General features: G+C 30.5%; 2 protein-coding genes across 2 annotated transcripts; both read left to right on the forward strand.

The window, feature by feature from the left end:
* Nucleotides 1-5,694: 5,694 nt before the first annotated feature.
* Nucleotides 5,695-9,643, forward strand: LOC112797237 (alpha-galactosidase 1). The gene is made up of 15 exons (XM_025840057.3): nt 5,695-6,066; nt 6,285-6,343; nt 6,583-6,639; nt 6,727-6,761; nt 6,867-6,970; nt 7,067-7,142; nt 7,233-7,291; nt 7,385-7,450; nt 7,534-7,617; nt 7,707-7,771; nt 7,867-7,949; nt 8,042-8,132; nt 8,255-8,304; nt 8,387-8,527; nt 9,323-9,643. Exons 1-15 carry the CDS (start codon nt 5,903-5,905, stop codon nt 9,413-9,415), a joined length of 1,227 nt encoding a protein of 408 aa, XP_025695842.1. The 5' UTR covers nt 5,695-5,902; the 3' UTR covers nt 9,416-9,643.
* Nucleotides 9,644-15,716: 6,073 nt separating this feature from the next.
* LOC112797238 (proteasome subunit alpha type-4) lies at nt 15,717-18,007 on the forward strand. Its single transcript, XM_025840059.2, has 2 exons — nt 15,717-15,954; nt 17,072-18,007. Exon 2 carries the CDS (start codon nt 17,105-17,107, stop codon nt 17,855-17,857), a length of 753 nt encoding a protein of 250 aa, XP_025695844.1. The 5' UTR covers nt 15,717-15,954; nt 17,072-17,104; the 3' UTR covers nt 17,858-18,007.
* The last annotated feature ends 5,482 nt before the right edge of the window (nt 18,008-23,489 follow it).

The following is a 23,489-nucleotide window of genomic DNA, read 5'->3' on the forward strand; positions in this document are numbered from 1 at the left end:
ATCCAAAAAGGAACAAAAGATAAATCAAGAACTGCAAACAGTTACATGCAAGGCACTTATTACATAGTGTTTAATGAATATGCATTAGTGAACCTAAATGGCAAGCAAAACAGAAGCAAATTAAGGCCTATCTCCTTCCATTTATCTTTAATTAAATTCAAATGACAGGCAAAACAAGCAAATTAAGGCTCCAGAATGTTAATTAGTTAAAGTAACAAGGTTTAATCATACACAAGCAAATCAAACAAATTAAGGATCTATCTAAGCAGACGATATCACAAAGATTAAAGAGCTCCAGCTGAATTTAATCAAGCTTAATTAGACAGTGTTTTCACCTCATAAAGAGAGGCAAAAATCAAAGGTTCTGAGAACCGGACCGGTCATCGAACCGCTCTAGTCACTGGTTCACTAGTCTAACCGGTCCAACCGTGGTTCAACCGAAAAAACCGTTTTAAAATAAAATAATAAATAAATTATAAATAAACATCCTAAAATATAATTATAATCTAATATAAATCTTAAAATATCTTCCAAATCAATAATTTACAAATTTGTTATCAAACTTTACACCAAGTGTTTCCAAAAGATCACTGACTTCAATACTAAAGAATGATATTAGAGGCTAAAAAAAAATCATAAATACAGTTTCATACCCTCTAATATATGTGCATACCAAATTTTTTATTCCTTAAATAATTTCGATTCATTTCTTAGTTTAATTGAGATTCATTTATATTCAGAAATGAATTCGATGTGTTTTTGTTAATGATTGGGTTTTTTTATTATTTGTTCAAATATAAACTAATTTCGGTACATTTATGTACTAATTGAGGTTCACTTGTTGCTATTGATAAGTATTGACAAATTTTTTTTAACAAATAAAAATGAAATTATTCATTATCACTTTATTCAATGGCATTCGATTCCATTCAATTAGTTTAGTTTTGAACAAGCAATCAAAAAGACTCAATCATCAATAAAAATACATCGAATTCATTTCTGGATCCAAATGAACTTCAAATAAACTAATAAATAAACCGAAATTACTTAAGGAATAAAAAACTTGGTCAAAACTTAACAGCAGCATCAACTGAACCTTAATTAACACACAAATGAACCGAAATTAATTCAGTTTTAAACAAGCATTAAAAATGACTTAATCATCAACAAAAACACATATAATTTATTCTGGATCCAAATGAACCTCAATTAAACTAAGAAATGAAGGAAAATTACTTAAGAAATATAAAATTTGGTCAATGCTTATTAGTAGTATCAAGTGAACCTTAATTAATTTACAAATAAACCGAAATTAGTTCAATTTTGAACAAGCTATCAAAAAGATTTAATCATCAACAAAGATACAATCAAATAAACCTCAATTAAAAGGGGGGAAAAGAAAAAATGCAGCAATAAAAGAATGACGATTGAGAGAAAACATGCGAAGAAGAAGAAGAAATGCGAAGAAGACGAAGGAGAAAGGCGAAGAAGAAGAAGAAGAAAAAGGAAGAACGCGAAGAAGAAGAAGGAATACGAAGACGAATAAGGAAGAAAACGAAGAAGAAAAAAGAAGAACACGAAGAAGAACGAATGCTAAGATAAAAATGAAGAAGCGTGTTGAGTTAAGAAATTAACTAACATAATTGATGATGACAAACATTAACTTTATTGGGCCAACTACCCAATTAGTTTTGATGAATTTGTTCTAAGTGATGCAGGCTAAATTTCAATAATGCAACAGCCAAAATAAATGGAACAAAAATCTGAAACTTTCATAGACTTTCAAATAAAGCCCAAATTAATTTAGAACAAAGAAATATAGTTGCAACAGCCCAAAATAATGGAAATCAAACCAGAAATAAAGTGGGTTATAAAACACTAAAAGTCCAAAATTGCTAAGTAAAGAAATCGCTTGGGCTGAATATGAAAAAAGCCAACCCAAGCCTAAGTTGCTCACCCAAGTTGATCCCACCAAACTTCTCATACAAGATTGAAGTCTTCACTCTCTTTTATTGTTTCGGTCAGCAACAAAACAAAAGAAAGAGAGATTTGTTCCTCCTGGACATTTTATCAAGGAAGAAAAAAAGAGAAAGCTTAATCATAAAGCAAAGATCTAATCACCCACATCAATCCATAGTAATCTGAGTCATAAATTAAAGGTGATTTATTTTCATTTGCATGCAACTTACTTTCTTCACTTCATCTCAAATCTTCTGCTTTACCATTTTTGGATAAATGAAAAAAAATATTCTCTGTTCTACACTGCTGTGCATCTACGGTCATAAGTGCGTCTTGGGAATCAAGTTATTTTTCAATGGCCAAAATATGGGTTTACCATTGAAAATCTGTGTTTGCGGCCCTATGGCTTTTGGTCAACAAAGAAGGGTCAGAACCAAAGTTTCAATTTGGGGATTAACTTAGAAAAAGTGAAATGGTAAGTTGGTTATACAGCTCAAGAAGTTGACCTAGGGGTGAGCAACCCAGCAACATGCAAGGAAATAAAAGAAGATTTTTTTATCATTTAAAACCAATGAGAGATAACCAGAATTTGGTGAGTTGTGTTCTGAGAAGAGTTCCCTGAAGAAGTTCATCTACTTGGATAATGCTTTCTTTCAAAGAAGCATTCTGCCAAAAACGAAGAACTGAATTAGAGACATGCAAATCTGGTTTATCACATAGCAAAGAAGCTGTTGAAGAGTCAATCTCCTTCATGTTTTACAAATTGCACTTTACTTTTCAATGTTTATCTTTATGTAATTTCTTGAGTGAAAAGGCATATTGAAAGAGCTCAAGTAAAAGTCAATGAATGAAAAAAGGTTGAGTGATACACTTGAGTGAAAAGGCTAGAGTTATTTCAGATTTTTTTAGGCAAGTATGTGTCTTGTATATTGTACCTGTGAGGTATCCCTTTCTTAGTTGGGTTAGCACTAAGAGTAAAGAGTTAGGTATTAGCATCGCCAATGTCAAGTTAGGTTAGAACTTGAGTGTGAAAGGATTGTGTCAATCCTGTGGAATTGGTGTATGTAATACTTTAACTATAATGGAAATTTCACCACTGTTGTGGTGGAGACTGAACGTAGGTTGTATAGCACAAGGCAACCAAACTAGGATACATGATGGTTTTAGCTTTTCTCTTCTCTGTTCTGTCATGTTTTCTGATATTCATGAGATAAAATAAAATTGTCTTATAAATTTTTCGCTGCTAAGTTCAAACAGATTCATACGGCAAGTTTGTTTAAAGGGTATGTTCATTAAATTAAAAGAAGGTCATAGAGTCAACCCCCCTTTTCTAAACTTTCTACAACCTTCAAAGTGTTATTGAAACGCGCGTGTATACATGCTGGTGTAATGAAAATGATTTTTATTGAGTTTTGGTCAATTTAGTTAGATTTAAGTGCAAAAATACTTGAATATGTGTAGTTAAACTCTAAAATAAAATGATAAAAGGTAATAAAAAAAAAGAGAATTTGTAATGTCCATATCCATATACAAAAGATGAATTTAAATGATAGATAAAAAAAAATTTTTTTGTTTGATTTCAAAAGACATTTAGCTGTTTATATGAAATTCACTATCACATCAAATAAAAGAAAAGGAAACGGTTAAAAAGATAAAAACACAAGTAAAAAGTTGCGGTCTTCATAACTCATAAGGTTGGTAAAACTTAAAAGCATAGGAAAATTCCTTGCCATAATCTTTGGATTTTGTTAACACCACCAATCTTTCTTCCTTTGTAAGCCAAAAAGGGAAAACAGTCGCTTTTGGTCTATCAAAATATTCCGATTAGGGGTGGCAAGCGGGGAAGCCCGCCCCGCCCCGCTAGAAGCCCGCCCCGTCCCGCCTAGTGAGGCGGTTCTAGAATTCTAACCCGCCCCGCCTAACTGCGGGCTGGCGGGCTAAGCCCGCCAAAGCTCCTTTTTTTTTTTTACTATTAACTACTAAGTAATATATATAATTTCACAATCATATTAATAAATTTATAATTTCTAATGGCATAAAAAAATTATATTTTTTATATTCACAAACATTAAAGTTTTTGTAATTATAAATATCTAATAAATATAATTATAAATCAAATTTTCATTCAAAATATAAGTATAAATATTCTCTCCAAAGCAAAATAAATATAATCCAAAACATAATTATAAATATTGTCTCCAAAATAACATAAACATAATTCAAAACACTCAATTTTTATCTTCATACTCTTGTAAGTTAGGTTGGGAAAGTTAGGTATTGACAAAAAAATTACAAAAATACCCCCTCACTAATAAAAACCTTAGCCCGGCGGAGAAGCCCGCCCCGCCCCGCCAAAGCCCGCCAAAACCCGCGGTTTAAGCGGTGCGGGTTAGGCGGACTTTTACTATTTGGCGGTCCCGATTTTCCAGCCCAGCCCGCCTTTTTTGGCGGGTTACGCGGGCCGGCCCGACGGATTTAGACCCGTTTGCCACCCCTAATTCCGATGTCCTTATCAAGTATATTTCAACCAAACATGTAGAATAAAAAAAAACACAAAAGTCACACATGACTTTGTTTTGTCATCTTCATAACCTGCAATTAATTAATTAATTAATTAATGATGGAAATTTCTTAAAATAGTTAAGTTAATTCCATCACAATTATCTCTATAGTTCTAACTAAGGAGTTAAGTGGAAAACATGGTTGTGTTTCAAAAGGACAATAGGAAACATGGATATTCAGTGCCCGTTTGAATTTTATTAAAAAAAAATTATTTTAAGTAAGCAATACGTCCCTTTTCAAAAAAGAAAATTTAATTAATTGTTTATTTTTTAAATTAATTATTTATTTTTAATTGTTTATTTTCAAATTAATTGTTTATTTTTAAATTCAAAATTTTCTTTCCAAATAAAAAATAATTAAAAAAATAGAATAAATTCAAACTCATCTTTTAAGAGATTACACATATCTTAACTAGGGCCAAATCTTATTTTGGTTTTAAATAATTTTGTTTTAATTTATATATTTTCTCTTGAATGTTGTAATTTTTATTGATTTATCATTTTCAATGAGCACTTATTTTAGAGGTAGATATCGGATAAAATATCTATGAAAATAAGTTAAGATTTAATTTTGTATTACCCGCAGATAAGAGTGAAGTGAATTTTAAATAGATTATTGTAAGATATGGCGGGATTAAATAACACAAAATTCTATTCTTATCCGCCTCGTTATCACCCTTATTTATTTAAAAAATCATAAATAATATGCTCGTGATAATTTTAAATTTGTATTTAACATTAATCATTTAATCTTACATTATTCTCATTAAATAAATAATGATTATGTTATACAGACTCATGTTAATAATCAATATTCATTATTCAATGATGATAAATGATTTTTTTTTATGAATATAAATAGGTGTTGGATATTCGAATCTTATTTTATATATATACTAATTTATTGACTAATAATAAACTCTTAAATAAAATTTCGATCTACGACAGATCAATTCTTACTTTGTTGGGTTAGAAAATACTATTAAAAAAAGAAAAAAATTATTAACTCTTATACAAAATTTATTTAAATAAATGGATTACAATTTTATTTTATTAAAAAGTGATTATAATCATAATTAACTAAATAACAAAATAACAAATATTAAATTTAAATCTAAATCTAATCCTAAAAATAAACAAATCAATTTAAATTTGAAATTTAAATTTAGATAATGACAAATTTATTATATATATCTTCCAGAATGATAATGATTACATAAAACACTAACCTCTGACAAAGGAACACGTTATTGTACCCTCTTGATCTACAATAAATCAATAATATAAATAGATAAAGAAAACACACACTAGTTCAGGAAGTAAAGGGTAGCAGTAGTAAGTAGTAACATAGTAACATAGAGTAGTTGCTGAAGTAAGCAACAATGGAGAGAAGGGTTGGTTATGAGATCTTGGTGGTGGTGGTTTTGGTGACCCTTTTGAATCTCTCATTGAGTTGTGTTCATGCTTCAGCCAACTTTGGTAATGTGGTGGACCAACACAGAAGAAGCCTTCTTGCTAATGGCCTTGGAACAACTCCTCCTATGGGGTATGTATAATCTTAAATCTTTGTTTTCTTCTTCTTTTCATTGCAATTCTGTTACTTTGTTATATACTTTCTTTTGTTTCATTCTCTTTTATAATTATTTTTTTTTATCAATTATTGTCATTGGTATATATGATTGGACCCTTTCATGTTCAACTGTTTTGGATATATGCATTAAATGATTGATGATGCTGATTGATTTGTGAAAACTCTTTGTGCAGATGGAACAGTTGGAATCACTTCAACTGTCAAATTAATGAAAAAATCATCCGGGAAACTGGTATTTGGTCATCCATATCTTTAATTTGTTCCATGTGAATTTTATAAGTACTTGGCATTTGAAATTGTGAATTAATGTTTCATAGAAGGCACTGTTCTGTTAGTTCTGTATTCAATTTTGCAGTTCTTCTTCAAATTGGGTATCAAACCTATCATTGTTTGCATTTCAATTTAGTCTTTATTTGTATACAATCAAGAATTGTTAAGGCAATGGTCTGATTTATAGATTTTCGATTGCAGCCGATGCGCTTGTTTCGACTGGTCTTTCAAAGCTTGGATACACTTTTGTAAACATAGGTACATATGAAAGCAACTAAATTTTCAGTTCTTGTATTTTGATTATCAAAGCAAAATGCTGTAACTATAATCATACCATTCATGCAGATGATTGCTGGGCTGAGCTACACCGTGACGATAAGGTCTTATACCTATGGTTTTTCTTTGATTTTCTTCCTCCTATTCTTTTTATCCTTCAAAGTTATTGCATTGTGTCAAAAAACTATTTGTTCCAAATAATCTTGCAGGGCAATTTGGTAGCAAAGAAATCTACATTCCCTTCTGGAATCAAAGCTCTTGCAGATTATGTTCATAGCAAGGGTCTTAAGCTCGGAATTTATTCAGATGCAGGGTACATAGACTTGGCCGAATTCCTAAACAAACTAGTCCAATTTTCTCATTCAACCATTGATTCTTTAAACTAAGGTTTCGTTCCGCGATTTTGCAGGTATTTCACTTGTAGCAAAAAGATGCCTGGTTCACTTGGTCATGAGTTTCAAGATGCCAAGACTTTTGCATCATGGGTAGCAAACATTATCTTTATTTTTTAAGGAACATACATACATATCAATCGATCGCTATTAAATAAGTTGTAATGATGCCTTATTTTGCAGGGTATTGATTATTTGAAGTATGACAATTGTAACCATGATGGATCAAAACCAACTGATAGGTAGTTGAAAGTATATTTTCACTTTACCCCTTATGTTTTCCTTTGATCATCATTCATGAGTTTGAAAACTTTGCTCTACTTTCTTATTCCCAGATATCCTGTTATGACTCGAGCATTAATGAACGCTGGTCGTCCAATCTTCTTCTCTCTATGTGAATGGTAAAACTCTTATATGTTCCACAATTTTGTGTTCTTCTAATTTTAGTTTCTTCCTTCTAATTGTAATTGCTTTGTTTGTTTAGGGGCGACATGCATCCGGCTTTATGGGGCGCTCGAATCGGAAATAGCTGGAGAACTACAAATGACATCAATGATTCATGGGAAAGGTGCGAAAATATGGATTCAATTTTTTCTAATTCTAGAAGTTTTGTAATTGAATTTGGAATTTTATGTAACTAGCCTCTTTTTACAACAGTATGATTTCAAGGGCTGATATGAATGAAGTTTATGCTGATCTTGCAAAACCGGGCGGTTGGAATGGTTAGAAATTTAGAAATTTAGATTTCACTTATCAGTAGCTTTGTCTGAATTCTGAAATTGAATAAGTTTTCTGTTGGATTTCATCAAATGAACAGATCCTGATATGCTTGAGGTGGGAAATGGAGGAATGACAAAAGATGAATACATTGTTCATTTCAGTTTATGGGCCATTTCCAAGGTATGAAGATGCATGCTTGTATCCCAGTTCATGTCATAGTTAGTAATGTTCATTGGGAGCATTCTTGTTTCTCATTATAAGTTTTAGTGCAGGCTCCTCTTCTTCTCGGTTGCGACGTTCGAAACATGTCTAAAGAGATTGTGGAGATAATCACAAACAAAGAAGTTATTGCAGTTAACCAAGGTGATTTGATGCGATCATCGCATTAACATTGTTATTCTGATCCTATCTAGTGGGAAAAGGCTTAGTAGTCGTCGTTAACTTGTTATTCTGTCACTAACAATGTTAAATTCGTACCGTGTTAGATTCGCTTGGTGTACAAGCCAAGAAGGTTAGGATGGAAGGTGATCAAGAGGTAATTAAAACAAACAAATATGATTGTGTGTGTCTAGTCTGAAATTAGCAAGAAGGGTTGATATGCATGTTTTTGGGTGCAGATATGGGCAGGTCCTCTTTCAGGGTATAGGGTAGCTGTTGTGTTGCTTAATAGAGGGCCTCTGCGCAATGCCATCACAGCCAATTGGGATGACATTGGCATTCCCCAAAACAGTGTTGTTCAAGCAAGAGACCTTTGGGAGGTATGTTCTTTTTTTGTGGAGACTTGGATGCAGTTGTTTTTATGTAAAGTTGATAGTTGAAAATTAATAGATGATTTGACATGTTTGATTAAATTGCTATATAACATTTTTCAACTGTCAACGTCACGTGAAAACAAATGCATGTGAATTTTCACCTTTTTTTCCCTACTTAATATATGGATTTATTGTATATGAGTAATGATTCGAAGTCTTAATTCATCTTCATATTTATCCTCTTACATAAGTAAAAATTCAAATATATATGTTATTTGTTTTTAAAAAAAAAATAAGAAGATAGTTATTGTTATCTTTTTACTATTTTAATATTAAGAGGATAATTAGGAGAATATATTAGGATTTTTTTTAATCATTACTCTTAGTGTATATTATGTTTTAGTTTTGATCTCTATAAAACTTGTTTTCTGTGGAAACACATTTTTGAAAGTTTTTGAGGGTCATTTATGCTTATAATTTTAGAAAATGAAAATCAAAATGAAAGAGTTATGCTTATATGTTTAGAAAATGAAGATCGAAATGAAATAGTAAATTTAACCGGGATTAGACCCAAATCCCAAAATTTAAAAGAAGAAAAAGGTTAAACATGGATACATTATCGGCTAGGTAGAAATTCAAATCAGTTGTCTTAGTTGAGAATCATTAGATGATTTGAATATTTGACCAAATTACTCTCTAATAATTTTTAATTATCAATTTTACATGAATACAACTATAGGTGAATTTTAAAACTATTTGGGAATTACTGATGTTGTAAGGTATGGTTTTGAATGAATGCAGCACCAGACATTGAAGAAACTATTCGTGAATAAATTGAGTGCTACAGTGGATCCACATTCTTGTAAAATGTATGTCTTGAAGCTAGTAGCTTGACTTCTCCAACCACCCACAAATAAAGCTAAGGACTGCACCTTCTGGAGTTTACCTTATTTGAATAACTTTCTTTTCTTCCAAATAAAAAGAAAAAGAAAGTTATTTGTAAAGATAAACTATATGTGAAACAATGAACCTCTATCAGAGTAGTACGTTTAAGTGTGAATTATGAACTATAAATTTTAGAGTAACGTGATAAATAAGTATTAAAGATTTATATTTTGGACATATTAGTTCTAAAAAAAAAAAAGTATCAATGAAGTCTTCTATAATAGTAGACATGGAAACATTACTTTTAGATTAGCCCTTATGATTAAGATAAAATGGCTTAATTTAAACGAAGTTTGTTTATATCTATTATTGTAGCGGATTTTATTGGATTTTTTTTGAGAAATTAATCTGTTCAAAGCGTAAAATTTTATAAATTTATTTGTCACTTTATTTTAATTTTAATATACATGTCAATATGAATTTTTAAAGTTATGGTTTTGAGTTATAACTCGTACAACCTTTTGAATAGGCTCGTAAATTTTTCGAATTTTTAAACATGTGGGATTCAACTCTAAAATAAGTTTATGACAAATAATAAGTTTATACATATATATTTCTTCGAGAATCATCTAAACCAACTCAATATCACAAGTTATATATCATACACTTTCATACTTTTGTACTACGTTCATATCATCGTGTCACAATACCATCACATAGGAGGAATTACTTGTGTTTTTTTTTTCTTTTGTTTTTCATCATGTCCTATTCTTTTCTGGATCCATCCAAGAATTTAATTAGAATTGAGTTTTAACTTTACTCTTAAATGTTCTTTATAATTTTTCCTTTTTTCATATTTGAATTATTACTACTCTTGATTGACCTGTCTCACCTTAAGTTGAAAGGCTACAAACAAATAAAGTAAAATAATAATGAGTGAGAAAAGCAATTTATAATGTTGTTATCTCAAATATATCTACATAATCGATATTCAAAAATTAAAATTTAGCCATTTTTAGATTTGAAGAGTCTGAATTTAGTGCATTTTATTTATGAGTATCAAGTGAGTAATGAATTATAAAAAGTAATAATGTATATAATGTTATTATAGCAATAAATGAAATACAATAATAAATATGGTAATATTCTACTTCCACACCTACATATATGATTTCTGTGGTCCAATACTATGATGTTTTTATTCAGTGACATCAATCTCACATCATTTTTAGTAGCATCGTGTTAAGATACAGCTGTTCAGAACTTAATTCAAATTTTTATCCACACATGGATGGTTAAAACATTCATTAATATGCTTTTGAATTAGCACCATCACTGATAAATTGTATGTTAACATCACAAATAATGATAAATTGCGAAGTTTTTTTTTTTTTTTCTAATTAGCGGCCGTTTTTTAATTCCTGCAAAATATGTTAACACATTTTAGAAAAATGATACAGTTTTGTGTCCTACAATTAAGTTACATGGATTTTATGAAATTGGCGCTATATGAGGAAATTATTATTTTCACTCTTTAAAAAAAATAATTTTTCTTAAAATAGTAAAAAAGTGAATATTTTAAAATTTATTTTATTTTATTAAAAATAATTTTTTTTAGAAGAAAAACTTACTAAATGTTATAAAAACATATTTATACTTTGTATTGTGTAACTTGAAACTGCAGCATGCAGATCACTTATGTTGAACCAAAGATTTCTCGTTAAATGCAAAAATTCTTAGCCACTAAACGAAGATCATTAATTGATAATTTAATGTGTTTTTTTTACATACAAGTTATTTCCATTTTAAATTATCATCAAGTTATATAATAATACAATAATGCTCTACATCCATGTACAAAATGTATCCAAGTTATCCGGGAGTGGATCATCTCTAGTAAAAAAAAAAAAAAAACTAGATGGTATCCAGTGTTAAATCTAACCCTTTATTGCTCTCTCTCATATTTATTTTTGGTCTCACTTATAGAATTAAAGGTGAGAGATCACACTTCATTTTCTCAAGTGTTAAAAAAACTGGAAAGGATCTTTTTTCCAAGTTATCCAAGTATTTTTTGACAGACGCGCCTCCCCCACCCCCTCACTCGTTTGTGATACACACGCTACATATAACATAAACCTTCTCTGCGACAACCTAAACCTTTGCTCAACGTAAACCTTCTGCTGCAACCTAAACCTTTTGCTCTCCTAGTTCTTCTCTGCTCGCGTTCTTCCTTATTGATCTGCATTGCTTTCAACGTAATAAGCTTCGTCGTTCTCTTCTGGTCGTGCTCATCTTCTTCGTTTTCTTCTTTCGATATGCTTACGTTGCAGTTTGCTGCCTTCCAAGATCAGCGGATAATTAATGAACTAGGAGTTGAGGCAAAGAAAAGCTACTCTCACCTGTTTTCTTTTTAGTGATCAAAATTTTGAAGGAAAATATTTTTTAAGGTAGGTAAGATGTAAGATATGAATAAATAATAAATAATTATTTAATAAATTAAAAGTGAGCTATGGGGGTTAGAAATTTAAAATCTTTAGTTTGAAAAATTATTGGTGAAAATTTAACTTAGAAAATAAATTGAGCGTAAAAATATAATTTAATTGCGAAAAAATATGTACCGGCGTTAAAATTAATTGTACCATCTCAAGTCTGTTCAGTATTGTGTGTGAAAACTAAAACTGTAAAAATAACGAGAAAAATATTTAGGATAAAAATCCAAACACTTATCTTAAAAATTTTGGCTCAAGGTAGGACCAGCGAGCTAAACATTACAACAGGACTCACCAAAGTCCAAGTCCATGATATGTAAACTCTAGCGTTTGTAGTATTTCAGTACTTTCAAAAAGTAGGGACACAAGGGACTAAAACTTTTAGAGACGGAGACTGAAATTTTAATAACATTTTATACCTAAAATACCCTCATTTCAATTAATTAATTTCAATTTTATCCTTTTTGCAAATTAAATTAGAGTTTTATTCTTATTTCAATTTCTGTCTCTCACTTTGCACCAAACAGAATACTGAAATTTATTTCGGTCTCTGTCTCTTAATCTTTGTCTCTCAGTCTTTCAGTCTCATCTCACTACCAAACGCTACCTAATGCACCTAAATCATTCATTCTCTCCCCTCCCCCCTCCCCCTCCCTCCTTCCCCCATTTTAAGAGATACAAAAGAAGAGAGGAAGAGAAGGAGAGTCCTAATTTACTATTCAGTTCATTCATTCAAATAAACTTTTTTTTTTTCAATTCGGAGCTCCAATTAACAATTCGTTTGTGGTTACACATTCGTTTTTGCTTCCTCTTTGTTTTCATCTAACTTTTGTGGTAAGAAATTTTGAAATTCTTGCCCCATTTTTTGTTTTTTTTTTTTATTGTGTTTTGGGAAAGGAGGTTTAGTGTTAAAATTTTGCGATTTTGATACTTTAGAAAAAGTTCAAACACAACGAAATTTTGATCCAAGGTTAAGTAGTACAAGGTAATGGAACTCTTTTCCTTTGCTTTTCTTAATTACATGCAGAAATCCTAACTTGAAAGTATTTAAATTATTTAATTAGATTGATTAAGGATATTGGCTTGCTTGAGTTGAGTTAATTGTGCGAGTTTGACGCTTGGATTGTTTGTGGAGCACTTGGTAGAAGTTTGGTGGTGCTAATTGAAGCTTGGATCCATTTAAAGAGAAAATTCAAAATTTAAGAATTAGAAAATCGCTATCAATAAAATACGAATTGTAATATTAGGTAAACACTATATAAGGTTATGTGAAAAATTAGATTAAATATCTTACAATAATATTGAATGAAATTAATTGGTATTGTGAATTATTGATAATTTAGTATGAATAATTAGTTAGATGGTAAGTTAAATAATGAGAAATATTAATCATGATTTTTTTTTTAGTTTAAAAAGAAAAGCACCCAACACATTGTTTAATGTTATAAATGTCAAATCCTTTAAACAAACCAAATATAAGTATACTTTTTATCTCTGAAATTTGGTAAAAGTTTTAAAAATATTCTTAAATTTTATTTTGTTTTAATTTTGTCCCAAAAGTTTTCGATTTGCATCAAATATATCCTCGATGGCTAAATTTTCAAAAAATTTAAGACCAATCTAATAATAATGTATGAAAATTATGTTTGATTTGCTTGTGTTGATGGTTGTTTTTATGAAATTGTTGTTGAATTTGTCTTAAAAGCTTTGAAAAATTAGCCGTCAGGAGTATATTTGATACAAATCGAAAATTTTTGGAACAAAACTGAAACAAAATAAAATTTATGAGTATTTTTAAAATTTTTATCATACTTCAAGAATAAAAAATATAATTTACCCTTGATCAAATTAATTTTCTAAATATTTGTTGAGATAATAAATAAATGTTAGCAAAAGATTCATTTACTTATATAAGACCTTCTCATCTTCATTTTGATTTCGGCAAGATATCATTATCATGTTGATGCAAATTAAATGTAATTATATTTACTATTTATTCTAAGAGTAATTCTTCGCATACAAGCGATTAAGGCTTGTAAGCCTTACAAGTTCAATTAAAACTAACGCTCAAAACACGCTTCCAACCATTTTTCTTCCCCTTCGTCTTCTCCTTCTTCTTTTCTTTCGTTTCTTGCATTCTCTTTCTCCTTCTTCTTCTTCTTCTTCTTCTTCTTGCTGCACGTTCTTCTTCCTCTTACTCTTCTTCTTCTCCTTTTCTTTCGTTTCTGCACGTTCTTCTTCTTCATTTACGTTCTTTTCTCTCTGTTTTATCTTTTTTTTTTTCAATTTTTCATGGTGAAATCGTTTTTGAAGAAGAAGAAACAGTAGAAGATGAGGAGGAGAAAGAGAAAAAGTTCTGAATTATGCATAAGATGTATTTTAACGAATTTTGGGTGTATTTCTTTAAATCCTTTGGGTGTATTTTCTGTAATCCTTTGGGTGTATTTTCTATAATCGTTTGGGTGAATTCCTGTAACCATTTGGGTGTATTTCTGTAATCCTTTGGGTGTATTTCTGTAATCATTTTGGGTGTACTTCTGTAATCGTTTGGGTGTATTTCTGAAGTTCCATTATCTTCAAAAGGATTACAAAAAATACACCCAAAGTATTTAAGAAATACACCCAAAATTCGTTGCATAATTCAGAACTCTTTCTCTTTCTCCTCATCTTCTGCTGCTTCTTCTTCTTCAAAACGATTTCAAAGCTTGATTTCAGAAACCATGAAAATCGAAAAAAAAAAACGAAAAAGAAGAAGAAGAAGAAGAGGAAGAGGAAGAGGAAGAAGAAGAAGAAGAACCGTTCTGAGTGTAGCGCTTTAAAAACAGGAAACGTTGAATAACGCATTAAAAGGCCTAGTAACTTGTAAGACTTGTAAGTCAAAAAAACTTGTATGTGTAGCACTCCTCTTATTCTAACCTCATAATTATTTGATGAATAATATTATATGTACAATAAAATCAACTACCATAATTATTTGATAATGCAAGCAATATTATCAAATAAATTCAGCCATTCTGTCTGAAAGATTAAGAAAACAAAATCCTAACAATAAGATTCCACCATATCTTAATCATTGTTTAAAAATTAAGATTGTCTTTTTATTCTCAATTTTGATATTGTCTCAAATCATTTTGTAGAATAAAAAAGACAAAATTAAAAATATTTTAATGCATCCAAAATTAAACTCATATAACAGTTTATATTATTTTTTAAGTGTTAATATTATTTAATTATGAAAATAACATAAGAACTTATAAATAATTATATATACAAAAATAATATTATAACAGTAAAAAATCATGCTAGTTTCTTAAAAATTCTTTATTGGTTTTAAAAAAGTGTTTTACTTGTTTATCAAATAACTTTTTACTTATATAAATTTTTAAATAAAATAATAAGAAAGAGGAGGAGAACCGAACCGGACCAGCCCGGTTTTAGAGGGTCACCGGTTCGAATTCTAAAAGAATACCTCTCTCCCAAAACGGCGCCGTTTCAATTTTTGGAACAGAAATGTCCCCTGTCACTCCCCCATGAGTAGGCCTGGCAGCATGGACCCTATCCGCGGGTACCCAACCTGGTCGGATAGGGTTGCCAACCCGATCCGCTGCGGGTAGGGTTGAGCGCGGAGCGGGTAGGGTGCGGGTTGAGCCTCAACCCTACCCGCACCCTTCATAATATGTATTATATATATGTTTAAAAATGTTATATATGGGAGTTGAACCAAGGACCTTAAGTTTGTGCAAAAAGCCCTTGGCCACTGAACCAACTTTACAAATTTGTAAATTTTACTTATTAAATTTATCAAAAATTCACAAAAAAAAGAACAATGAATTCAAAAGAAAGGGCAACCTTCAGTCAAACAAATAAACGGTGTCGTGTATGCTTAGGGTTGAAATAAAGAAAAAAGCAGCTCAGTCCTTCACTTTCTCCTCTTCAAACCATGGAAGCCTTCACACACTAAGCCCTAGCCCCTTCGCCGAACAGCTTCATCTTCATCTCACTCACTGTCGTCTTCGCCTGTCTTCTGCTCGCGTCGTCATCTTAGTTTGGTTGCCAAAGGTCAGCACCTGCTCACTGCTCTCTGTTCTTCGTTTTTTTTTATTTTTTTCATGCGCTCTCTTTTTTTTGGGTCAGCACCTGCTCTCTGCTCTCTGTTAATTTTCTGGGTTAATAGAGTTGATTGTTGTTAATTTTCTGAATTAGCAAGGGCCTGTGTTTTTGTTTTGAGTAAACAGGGATCTGTTTTTGTTCCAAGTTAATAGAGTTGATTATTATTAATTTTCTGACTATTATTTGTCTTCTCCAACTCATGGTATATTTGTTTCAACTCTATCCTAAGATCTGTTATAACATCCTCTGCCTCATTCAATTGCGCTTCAAGCTCTTCGATTTTTCTTTGCTGATTAATTGACGCTCTCTTTGCTTCGGCTATCTGCATACAAAGAAAACATCGTTCATGGTACTTTGTGTCTCTAAAACAAAAAAACAAATGCTGATTTGAAAACAAATACTCAAAACTTATTCCTGAAGATCATTCACGTTTATAATTTGAGCCGTTTAAGTAAACAACTCTTCTTTCGGTTATAGTTATTATCCCCCTAATTCATTAAACTTTTATGATTTTGGTTAGTAGGTGCAATCATCCAAATTTGAAGTATTTTTTGTCTTAAATTTGTCTCAAATTTGAAGTATTTGAAATTATATATTCAATTTTTAATAATGTTATTTTATAGTTAGGGAGAATGGAAATGGCGGGAAGTTAGTTTCTGGTTGAGGGAAGCTTGAACGACTGTTCTAACATAGATCACATTTATCTTGGGTAGAGTCCTTCACTAAAATACATACCTATACTCTAAAATTTCAAGATTTCAGGGTTCTCTTTTAATGTCAATGGAACACTTGTCTGTAGTAATGTTGATTGGATAAAAATACCCCTTGTAATTTTTTTCTCTTTCAAAAACCTTGATATTTTATTAATGCTTCATCATAATAAAAATTGGTATTCAGTTCATTGTCACTGCACTCATGTTTTGCATATGGTTTGCTATCTTTGTGTAGTCTTTGCTTTTAGCAGATCTTATAGGTTTGCATAGAGAAAAGTATCAAAAGCTTAGATCTTTTGATTTTTTATTTTTCTGTTACTAAGAAATACATTATTGATTCCTCTCTTCTTTAGTGTTTCCTTTAAACTAGAAGTCAGGGAATCAAAATGTCGCGAAGATATGATAGCCGTACAACAATCTTCTCCCCTGAAGGACGTCTTTATCAAGTGGAGTATGCAATGGAGGCTATTGGAAATGCTGGTTCTGCCATAGGGATCTTATCAAAAGATGGTGTTGTGTTGGTTGGCAAAAAGAAGGTAACATCCAAGCTGCTGCAAACCTCTTCATCCACTGAGAAAATGTACAAGATTGATGATCATGTTGCATGTGCTGTTGCCGGGATAATGTCGGATGCCAACATCCTCATCAATACAGCTAGGGTCCAAGCACAACGCTACACATATGCCTACCAAGAGCCCATGCCTGTTGAACAGTTGGTTCAGTCTCTTTGTGATACTAAGCAAGGATACACCCAATTCGGTGGTCTTCGACCATTTGGGGTCTCATTCCTGTTTGCAGGTTGGGACAAAAACTTTGGCTTTCAACTCTACATGAGTGATCCTAGTGGAAACTATGGCGGTTGGAAAGCAGGAGCTATTGGTGCAAACAACCAGGCGGCTCAGTCAATACTGAAACAGGACTACAAGGATGACATTACGAGGGAAGAAGCCGTGCAACTTGCATTGAAGGTATTAAGCAAGACTATGGACAGCACAAGCTTGACCTCAGAGAAGATAGAATTAGCAGAGGTTTTCCTCTCACCTTCTGGAAACGTCAAGTATGAAGTTTGCTCCCCAGAGGCATTGAATAAACTATTGGTGAAGTTTGGGGTGACTCAACCAGCAACAGACACTGCCTAAGTGCCTAGTTTGCTCTGCTCTTCCATTTCTGATGCAGGTTTAATCAATGACAATGCTTTTATTTTTGTAATGCAAGTGACATTGTATTTGCTACACTGTAGTTGACTTTCAACACAAATTGATGATATTTGCTTTCTTGTTGTTGACCTATGATGATTTGTTGAACTTTCAATTATGTTAGTTATTGTGTTGTATGACTTTAGTGTGTGAATTTGTGAAATTAAACTTGTTTTGGTATTTTAGTGCATATTACTGGTTTAAATAAGATAGAACCTTTTTAGTAAACGGATTATGACTAGGATAGGTTGGTTTTTTAACTAGTTTAAAAACCAAAAAACCAAACCAATCCATTTCAATACGGTTCGGTTTGGTTGGCTTCAGACAAAAAAACCGAACCAATTGAATTCTGTACGATTGGATCAGGTTGTTTTTCCTACCAAAACCAAACTAAATGGCACCACGGACACCAGTAGTACCATGCAGATGAACCACAATAAACTGAAAGGTCAGTGAATAATTAGTCTTAATCATATTGTTTGCTATTTTCAATTTCTTAGCAGTCAATTTGGTAATTTCATAACCTTAGATTTGCTATTTGGCAGTCACTCTAAGATTATATATCTGTCTAAAGAGTAAAGATACCAAGAGTCAGCTAGTGGTCACTGAATTAAGTTGTCACTTGTCAGTGTCCTTATGGATTGTTTCACTCGAACATAGAACAAATAATCAATTAATCAAAAGCTTAGCAATTCAATTACTATTTTTCCTTGGCCACTTGCATATTTTTTATGTCAACTAATGGTTAAAACATGCTTTGCTTTTCCATGCAGCAAACAAGGTAATGTCATATTGTCATGCTTATTCCAAGGAAAGAAACTTAGGTCCGTTTAAAAAATTTTAAAAGTTATTTTTTTGAATTTTTTATTTATAAAAAGTAGTAATATTAATATCGGATACAATTTTCAAAATCAAATTATAGCTTTCTAAAATATTATTTAAATGCTATGAATAAATAAAAAAATGACTTTTCTCATAATAAATTTTTTTATCATATTTTTTTTAAAATAAATACTTTTAAAATTAAAAAATTAAATATAAATATTTATTATTTAAATATTTTTTTAAACAAAATTTAATTAAGATATTTATTCAAAGGAGAATTTTAGTATACAGATCAAAGTTGGTACAGATTTAAAGATTTGTCTACACTACACTTTCTAAAGCCACACTTTAAACCATAACTCTTCACAAAGAAAAGCGTCACCTAATGGAAAAAAGTAAATTAGAAGATTTAAGAGAAGAAATAATCAAGTTATCAAAATTAATAGACCAAAAATTAATGATTTTAACTAATGTTAACTGTAATGACACCGAATTCTTAAAATCAATACAAAATGATTTTTCTCAAAATCTTTATTTTACTGTAAGTTTTATTGAAGGACTTCAAAAACCTGAAAAAACTTATTTTTCACACGAAATTTCTAAGAAATGTTATCATGGAAATGATTCCCCACATCTTTATCATACTTTTAACCCACAATTAAATTCTATAGTAGATATGCTTGAAGAAATATTAGTATCCATAAAATTTCAAAGAAATAAAGAAAAAGAGAATCCCAAAGAAGAAAAATTTCAAAATATAATCAACATAACAGATTTAAAAGTAAAACCACCACTAAAATTATGAATATTGAAGAAAAGTTAGAAGAAGTTACAATGCTTTTTAAACAATTAAAAATGGCTCAAGAAAATAATATTATGGAACAAGGATTTCAAATAGAAGAAGAATTAGTAAATTCTGAAAATATAGAAAATGAAGAACACATCCTAGATTATTCAAGTGACGAAGAACCAGCAATTCCAATACAAGTAAAAAATGAAGTTGGAACATCTAAAGATAACCAATCTCAATATAAATGGGAAACAGGTTTTGATAATTATGCTTTTAAAAAAGGGTTTATAAATAAAGATTCAAAATATACAAAAATACCATCAAAGTACGTTCCTAAAATCCAAGAAATGGAAGGAGAAAGAATGCTTGATTTAGACTGTAAAAAGAATGAAAAAGAAATTTTTGAAAATTGGTTGAATTCCTTTTTATTAGAAGCTTTTACTAATCCAAAGCTTAGTGAATTGTCTGGAAGAGATATTTGGAATTACATAGGATTTCATACTAAAGGAACCATAAGAGATTATATGACATCAATAGAAAACTAAATAATAGAAGATTTAGCAACAAAAATAACAGCTTATGATAAGATATTATATATAATGATGATTCTATATAAAGAATTTTTTGGAAAAAATATTATAGATCATAAACAAGAAGTCTATAATAAAGAATATCAAGAAGCAAAAAATCATTTAGCTAATATCCAGATATATGATCTATGTAATGTGGAATCTTATATATGTGAATATAGAATACATTATTACAAATTAAAAGAAGAAGATAAAAATCATTATCTTAGTATGTATATAACAAAACTTCCATATCCTGCTAATGAATTTATAATGGGAAGATTTATAAGAGAAATAAATAGAGGGACAATTGAAAATAATTTTGGTGGAGCAACCGCTGCAATAAGAGAGGAAATAAAAGAGCGTTGTATGCAAGAAGCAACTCAAAAAAGATTTGCAAATATAATTAGAATCTGCTGTCAGGATAACGAAGAGATACCCCAAAAATATGGGCTTAATAAAAATTTTCAGAGAAAGAGAAAATATCAATTTAGAAAAAGAAAATACTATCCAAACTGGAGAAAAAAGAGGTATTTTAGAACAAGAAACAACAATAAAAACAAAAGGCAAAAAAGTGACTATTGCCCAAATAAAAAAGAAAACTGTAAGTGCTGGTATTGCCAAGAAGAAGGACATTATGCAAATGAATGTCCGAAAAAGAAGGATAAAAAAGATCTTACTAAACAAATAGAAATTGCTAAGTCTTGTTTTATGGAACCTTTAGAGGAATCTGATGATAACCTAGACTATATTTTTTAATATGTCTCAGAAACAGACTCAGAGACTGAGTAATAATGCCACATTTATTACTATAAAAATAACAGAAAAATTTATAAATGCTTTTATAGATTGTGGAGCAACACAATGCTTTGCTAGTTCAAACATAAAACTTGATTGGAAAAAATTAAAGAAACCATTAAGAGTTAGAATAGCTGACAAATCAATACATAAAATTGACCAAAAAACAGAGATGACTGAAATTTTTATTCAAAATTATAGGTTCATTGTTCCATCTATATATATGTTAGATTCTGGAATGGATTTTATCATAGGAAATAACTTTTTAAAATTATATCATCTATTCATTCAAGAATTAACATATATAGTTTTAAAAGCTCCACATGATTCTTCAATAAATCAAAAATCAAAACGTATAAAAATACCAACTACTACTATAGATAAGATCTTAAAATTTAAAATATTTTCTATATTAGAAACATGTTATTTAAATTTATACTTTCAGATAAACATTCCAAAAAATAATCTTGAAATAAAGATAGAGGAACTTTTGGATGAAATTTGTGCTGAAAATCCGTTAGATATTAAAAATACAAATAACGAATTAGTAAGCATTAAATTAAAAGATCCTATAAAAGAGATAAATATTCCAAATAAAATTCCTTATTCTGCAAGAGATAGAGAAGAGTTCTCTTTAGAATGTAGAGATCTTTTGGAAAAAGGAATTATAAGATTAAGTAAAAGTCCTCATGCAGCTCCAGCCTTTTATGTCGAAAACAATAATGAAATTAAAAGGGGAAAACGAAGAATGGTTATTAACTATAAGAAGATGAATGAAGCAACTATTGGTGATGCTCATAAACTTCCAAGAAAAGATTCTATTTTAGAAAAAATAAAAGGAGCGACTTGGTTTTCATCTCTTGATGCAAAATCAGGATATTGGCAACTTCGTTTAGACGAAGAAACAAAGAAATTAACTGCTTTTACTTGCCCAACAAAAGAATCAACAAGTGTGTTACTCTACGAATGGAATGTATTACCATTCGGATTAAAACAAGCTCCAGGTATTTATCAAAGATTTATGGAAGAAAATCTAAAAGAGTTAAATGAATTTGTTTTAGTGTACATTGATGATATACTAATTTTTACAAAACAGGATAAAGAAGATCATCTTCAAAAATTATTAATAGTTTTAGAAAGATGCAAGGAGAAAGGACTAGTTCTTAGCAAAAAGAAAGCAAGAATAGCAAAACAAGAAATAGAGTTTCTTGGATTAATTCTATCCACTCAAGGAAAGCTAAAACTTCAGCCAAATGTCCTAGAAAAGGTAAATTTATTCCCTAATAAAATAGAAGATAGAAAACAATTACAAAGATTTTTAGGATGTATAAATTATGTTTCTGATCAAGGATTTTTAAAGAATATAACAGAATACACTAAAAGCTTATTTCCAAAAATAAGTACTAAAAAAGAATGGAAATGGGATGAAAAAGACAGTATGCAAATTCAAAGGATTAAACAATTATGTGAAAAACTTCCAGAACTTTATATTCCAGAAGAAAATGACTACTTAATAGTAGAAACAGATGCTTCAGACATAACCTAGTCAGGATGTCTAAAAGCTAAGAAAGCTATAAAAAGTTTGGAACAAGAAAAAGAATCACTAGATTCTAAATATCCCCCAAAGGAATTACTTTGCAGGTATATTTCAGGGACTTTTACTCCAACAGAACAGAGATATACTACTCATGAAAGGAAAACTCTAGCAGCAATTAAATCTCTTAAAAAATGGAAAATTGATTTACTACCCAAAGAATTTACATTAAGGACAGATTCAAGTTACTTAACAGGTTTCATACGATATAATTTGAAAGTTGATTATAATCATGGACGATTGGTAAGATGGCAATTATTTTTGTTACAATATCCAATAAAAATTGAATATATTAAGGGTGACAAAAATGTTATTGCAGATACATTAACAAGAGAATGGAGTTCGTCTACAACGCATTAAATCAAGAAATTCAAAAATACGAACAAGAACTCGAAAAATGCAAGCATTGTCAGCAAATAAGGACACAGATCCAATCCCTCAAGAAGGCCATCGAAGCAATGAAATCAACACAACAACCAAAACCATCAGAGTTCAGCCAGCTAAGCGTGGTGGACAAATCAGGTGAGGAAAAAATTCCAGAAAATAAAACAATTGCTGAAATTATCAAAAAATCCACCCAAGATAAAAAATATTATGTAATTTATAATGGCCCCATGAAAGGAGTATATGATGCCTGGGAAAAAGCAGCACCATTTACACAGCAATCAAGGATAATTCATAAAGGAGGGTTTTTAACACTGGAAGAGGCAAAGGAATCTTTTAGAGAATATGAAGCTCTTCATCTAGAACAAACTCTAAAAAGAGCAGATAAAGCTCCAATTCAAACCCAGAGAACAGGGATAATAAGAAACATTCCTACAAGGGCTGAAATCAAGGAAAAGAAAAGGGTTTGTAGAGCAAACTCAGAGAAACCCTTAACATAGTCTTGAATTGGACTGCAGAAAAGAGGGCGATCTTGGGATATTATCCTATTGCCAAAGAACAGCTAACAAAGCTGGTTATATTTCCAGAGGCTTCCCTATCTGACACCTATCAGTT

This window comes from Arachis hypogaea, chromosome 4 (assembly GCF_003086295.3).
Source record: "Arachis hypogaea cultivar Tifrunner chromosome 4, arahy.Tifrunner.gnm2.J5K5, whole genome shotgun sequence".
Classification (NCBI taxonomy): domain Eukaryota; kingdom Viridiplantae; phylum Streptophyta; class Magnoliopsida; order Fabales; family Fabaceae; genus Arachis; species Arachis hypogaea.

Coding starts and splice junctions, on each gene's coding strand:
- LOC112797238 (XM_025840059.2), top strand. CDS start 17,105: ATGTCGCGAAGATATGATAGCCGTACAACAATCTTCTCCCCTGAAGGA.
- LOC112797237 (XM_025840057.3), top strand. CDS start 5,903: ATGGAGAGAAGGGTTGGTTATGAGATCTTGGTGGTGGTGGTTTTGGTG. Junction 6,344..6,582: donor AAAAATCATCCGGGAAACTG/GTATTTGGTCAT, acceptor TTTCGATTGCAG/CCGATGCGCTTGTTTCGACT. Junction 7,292..7,384: donor GGATCAAAACCAACTGATAG/GTAGTTGAAAGT, acceptor TCTTATTCCCAG/ATATCCTGTTATGACTCGAG.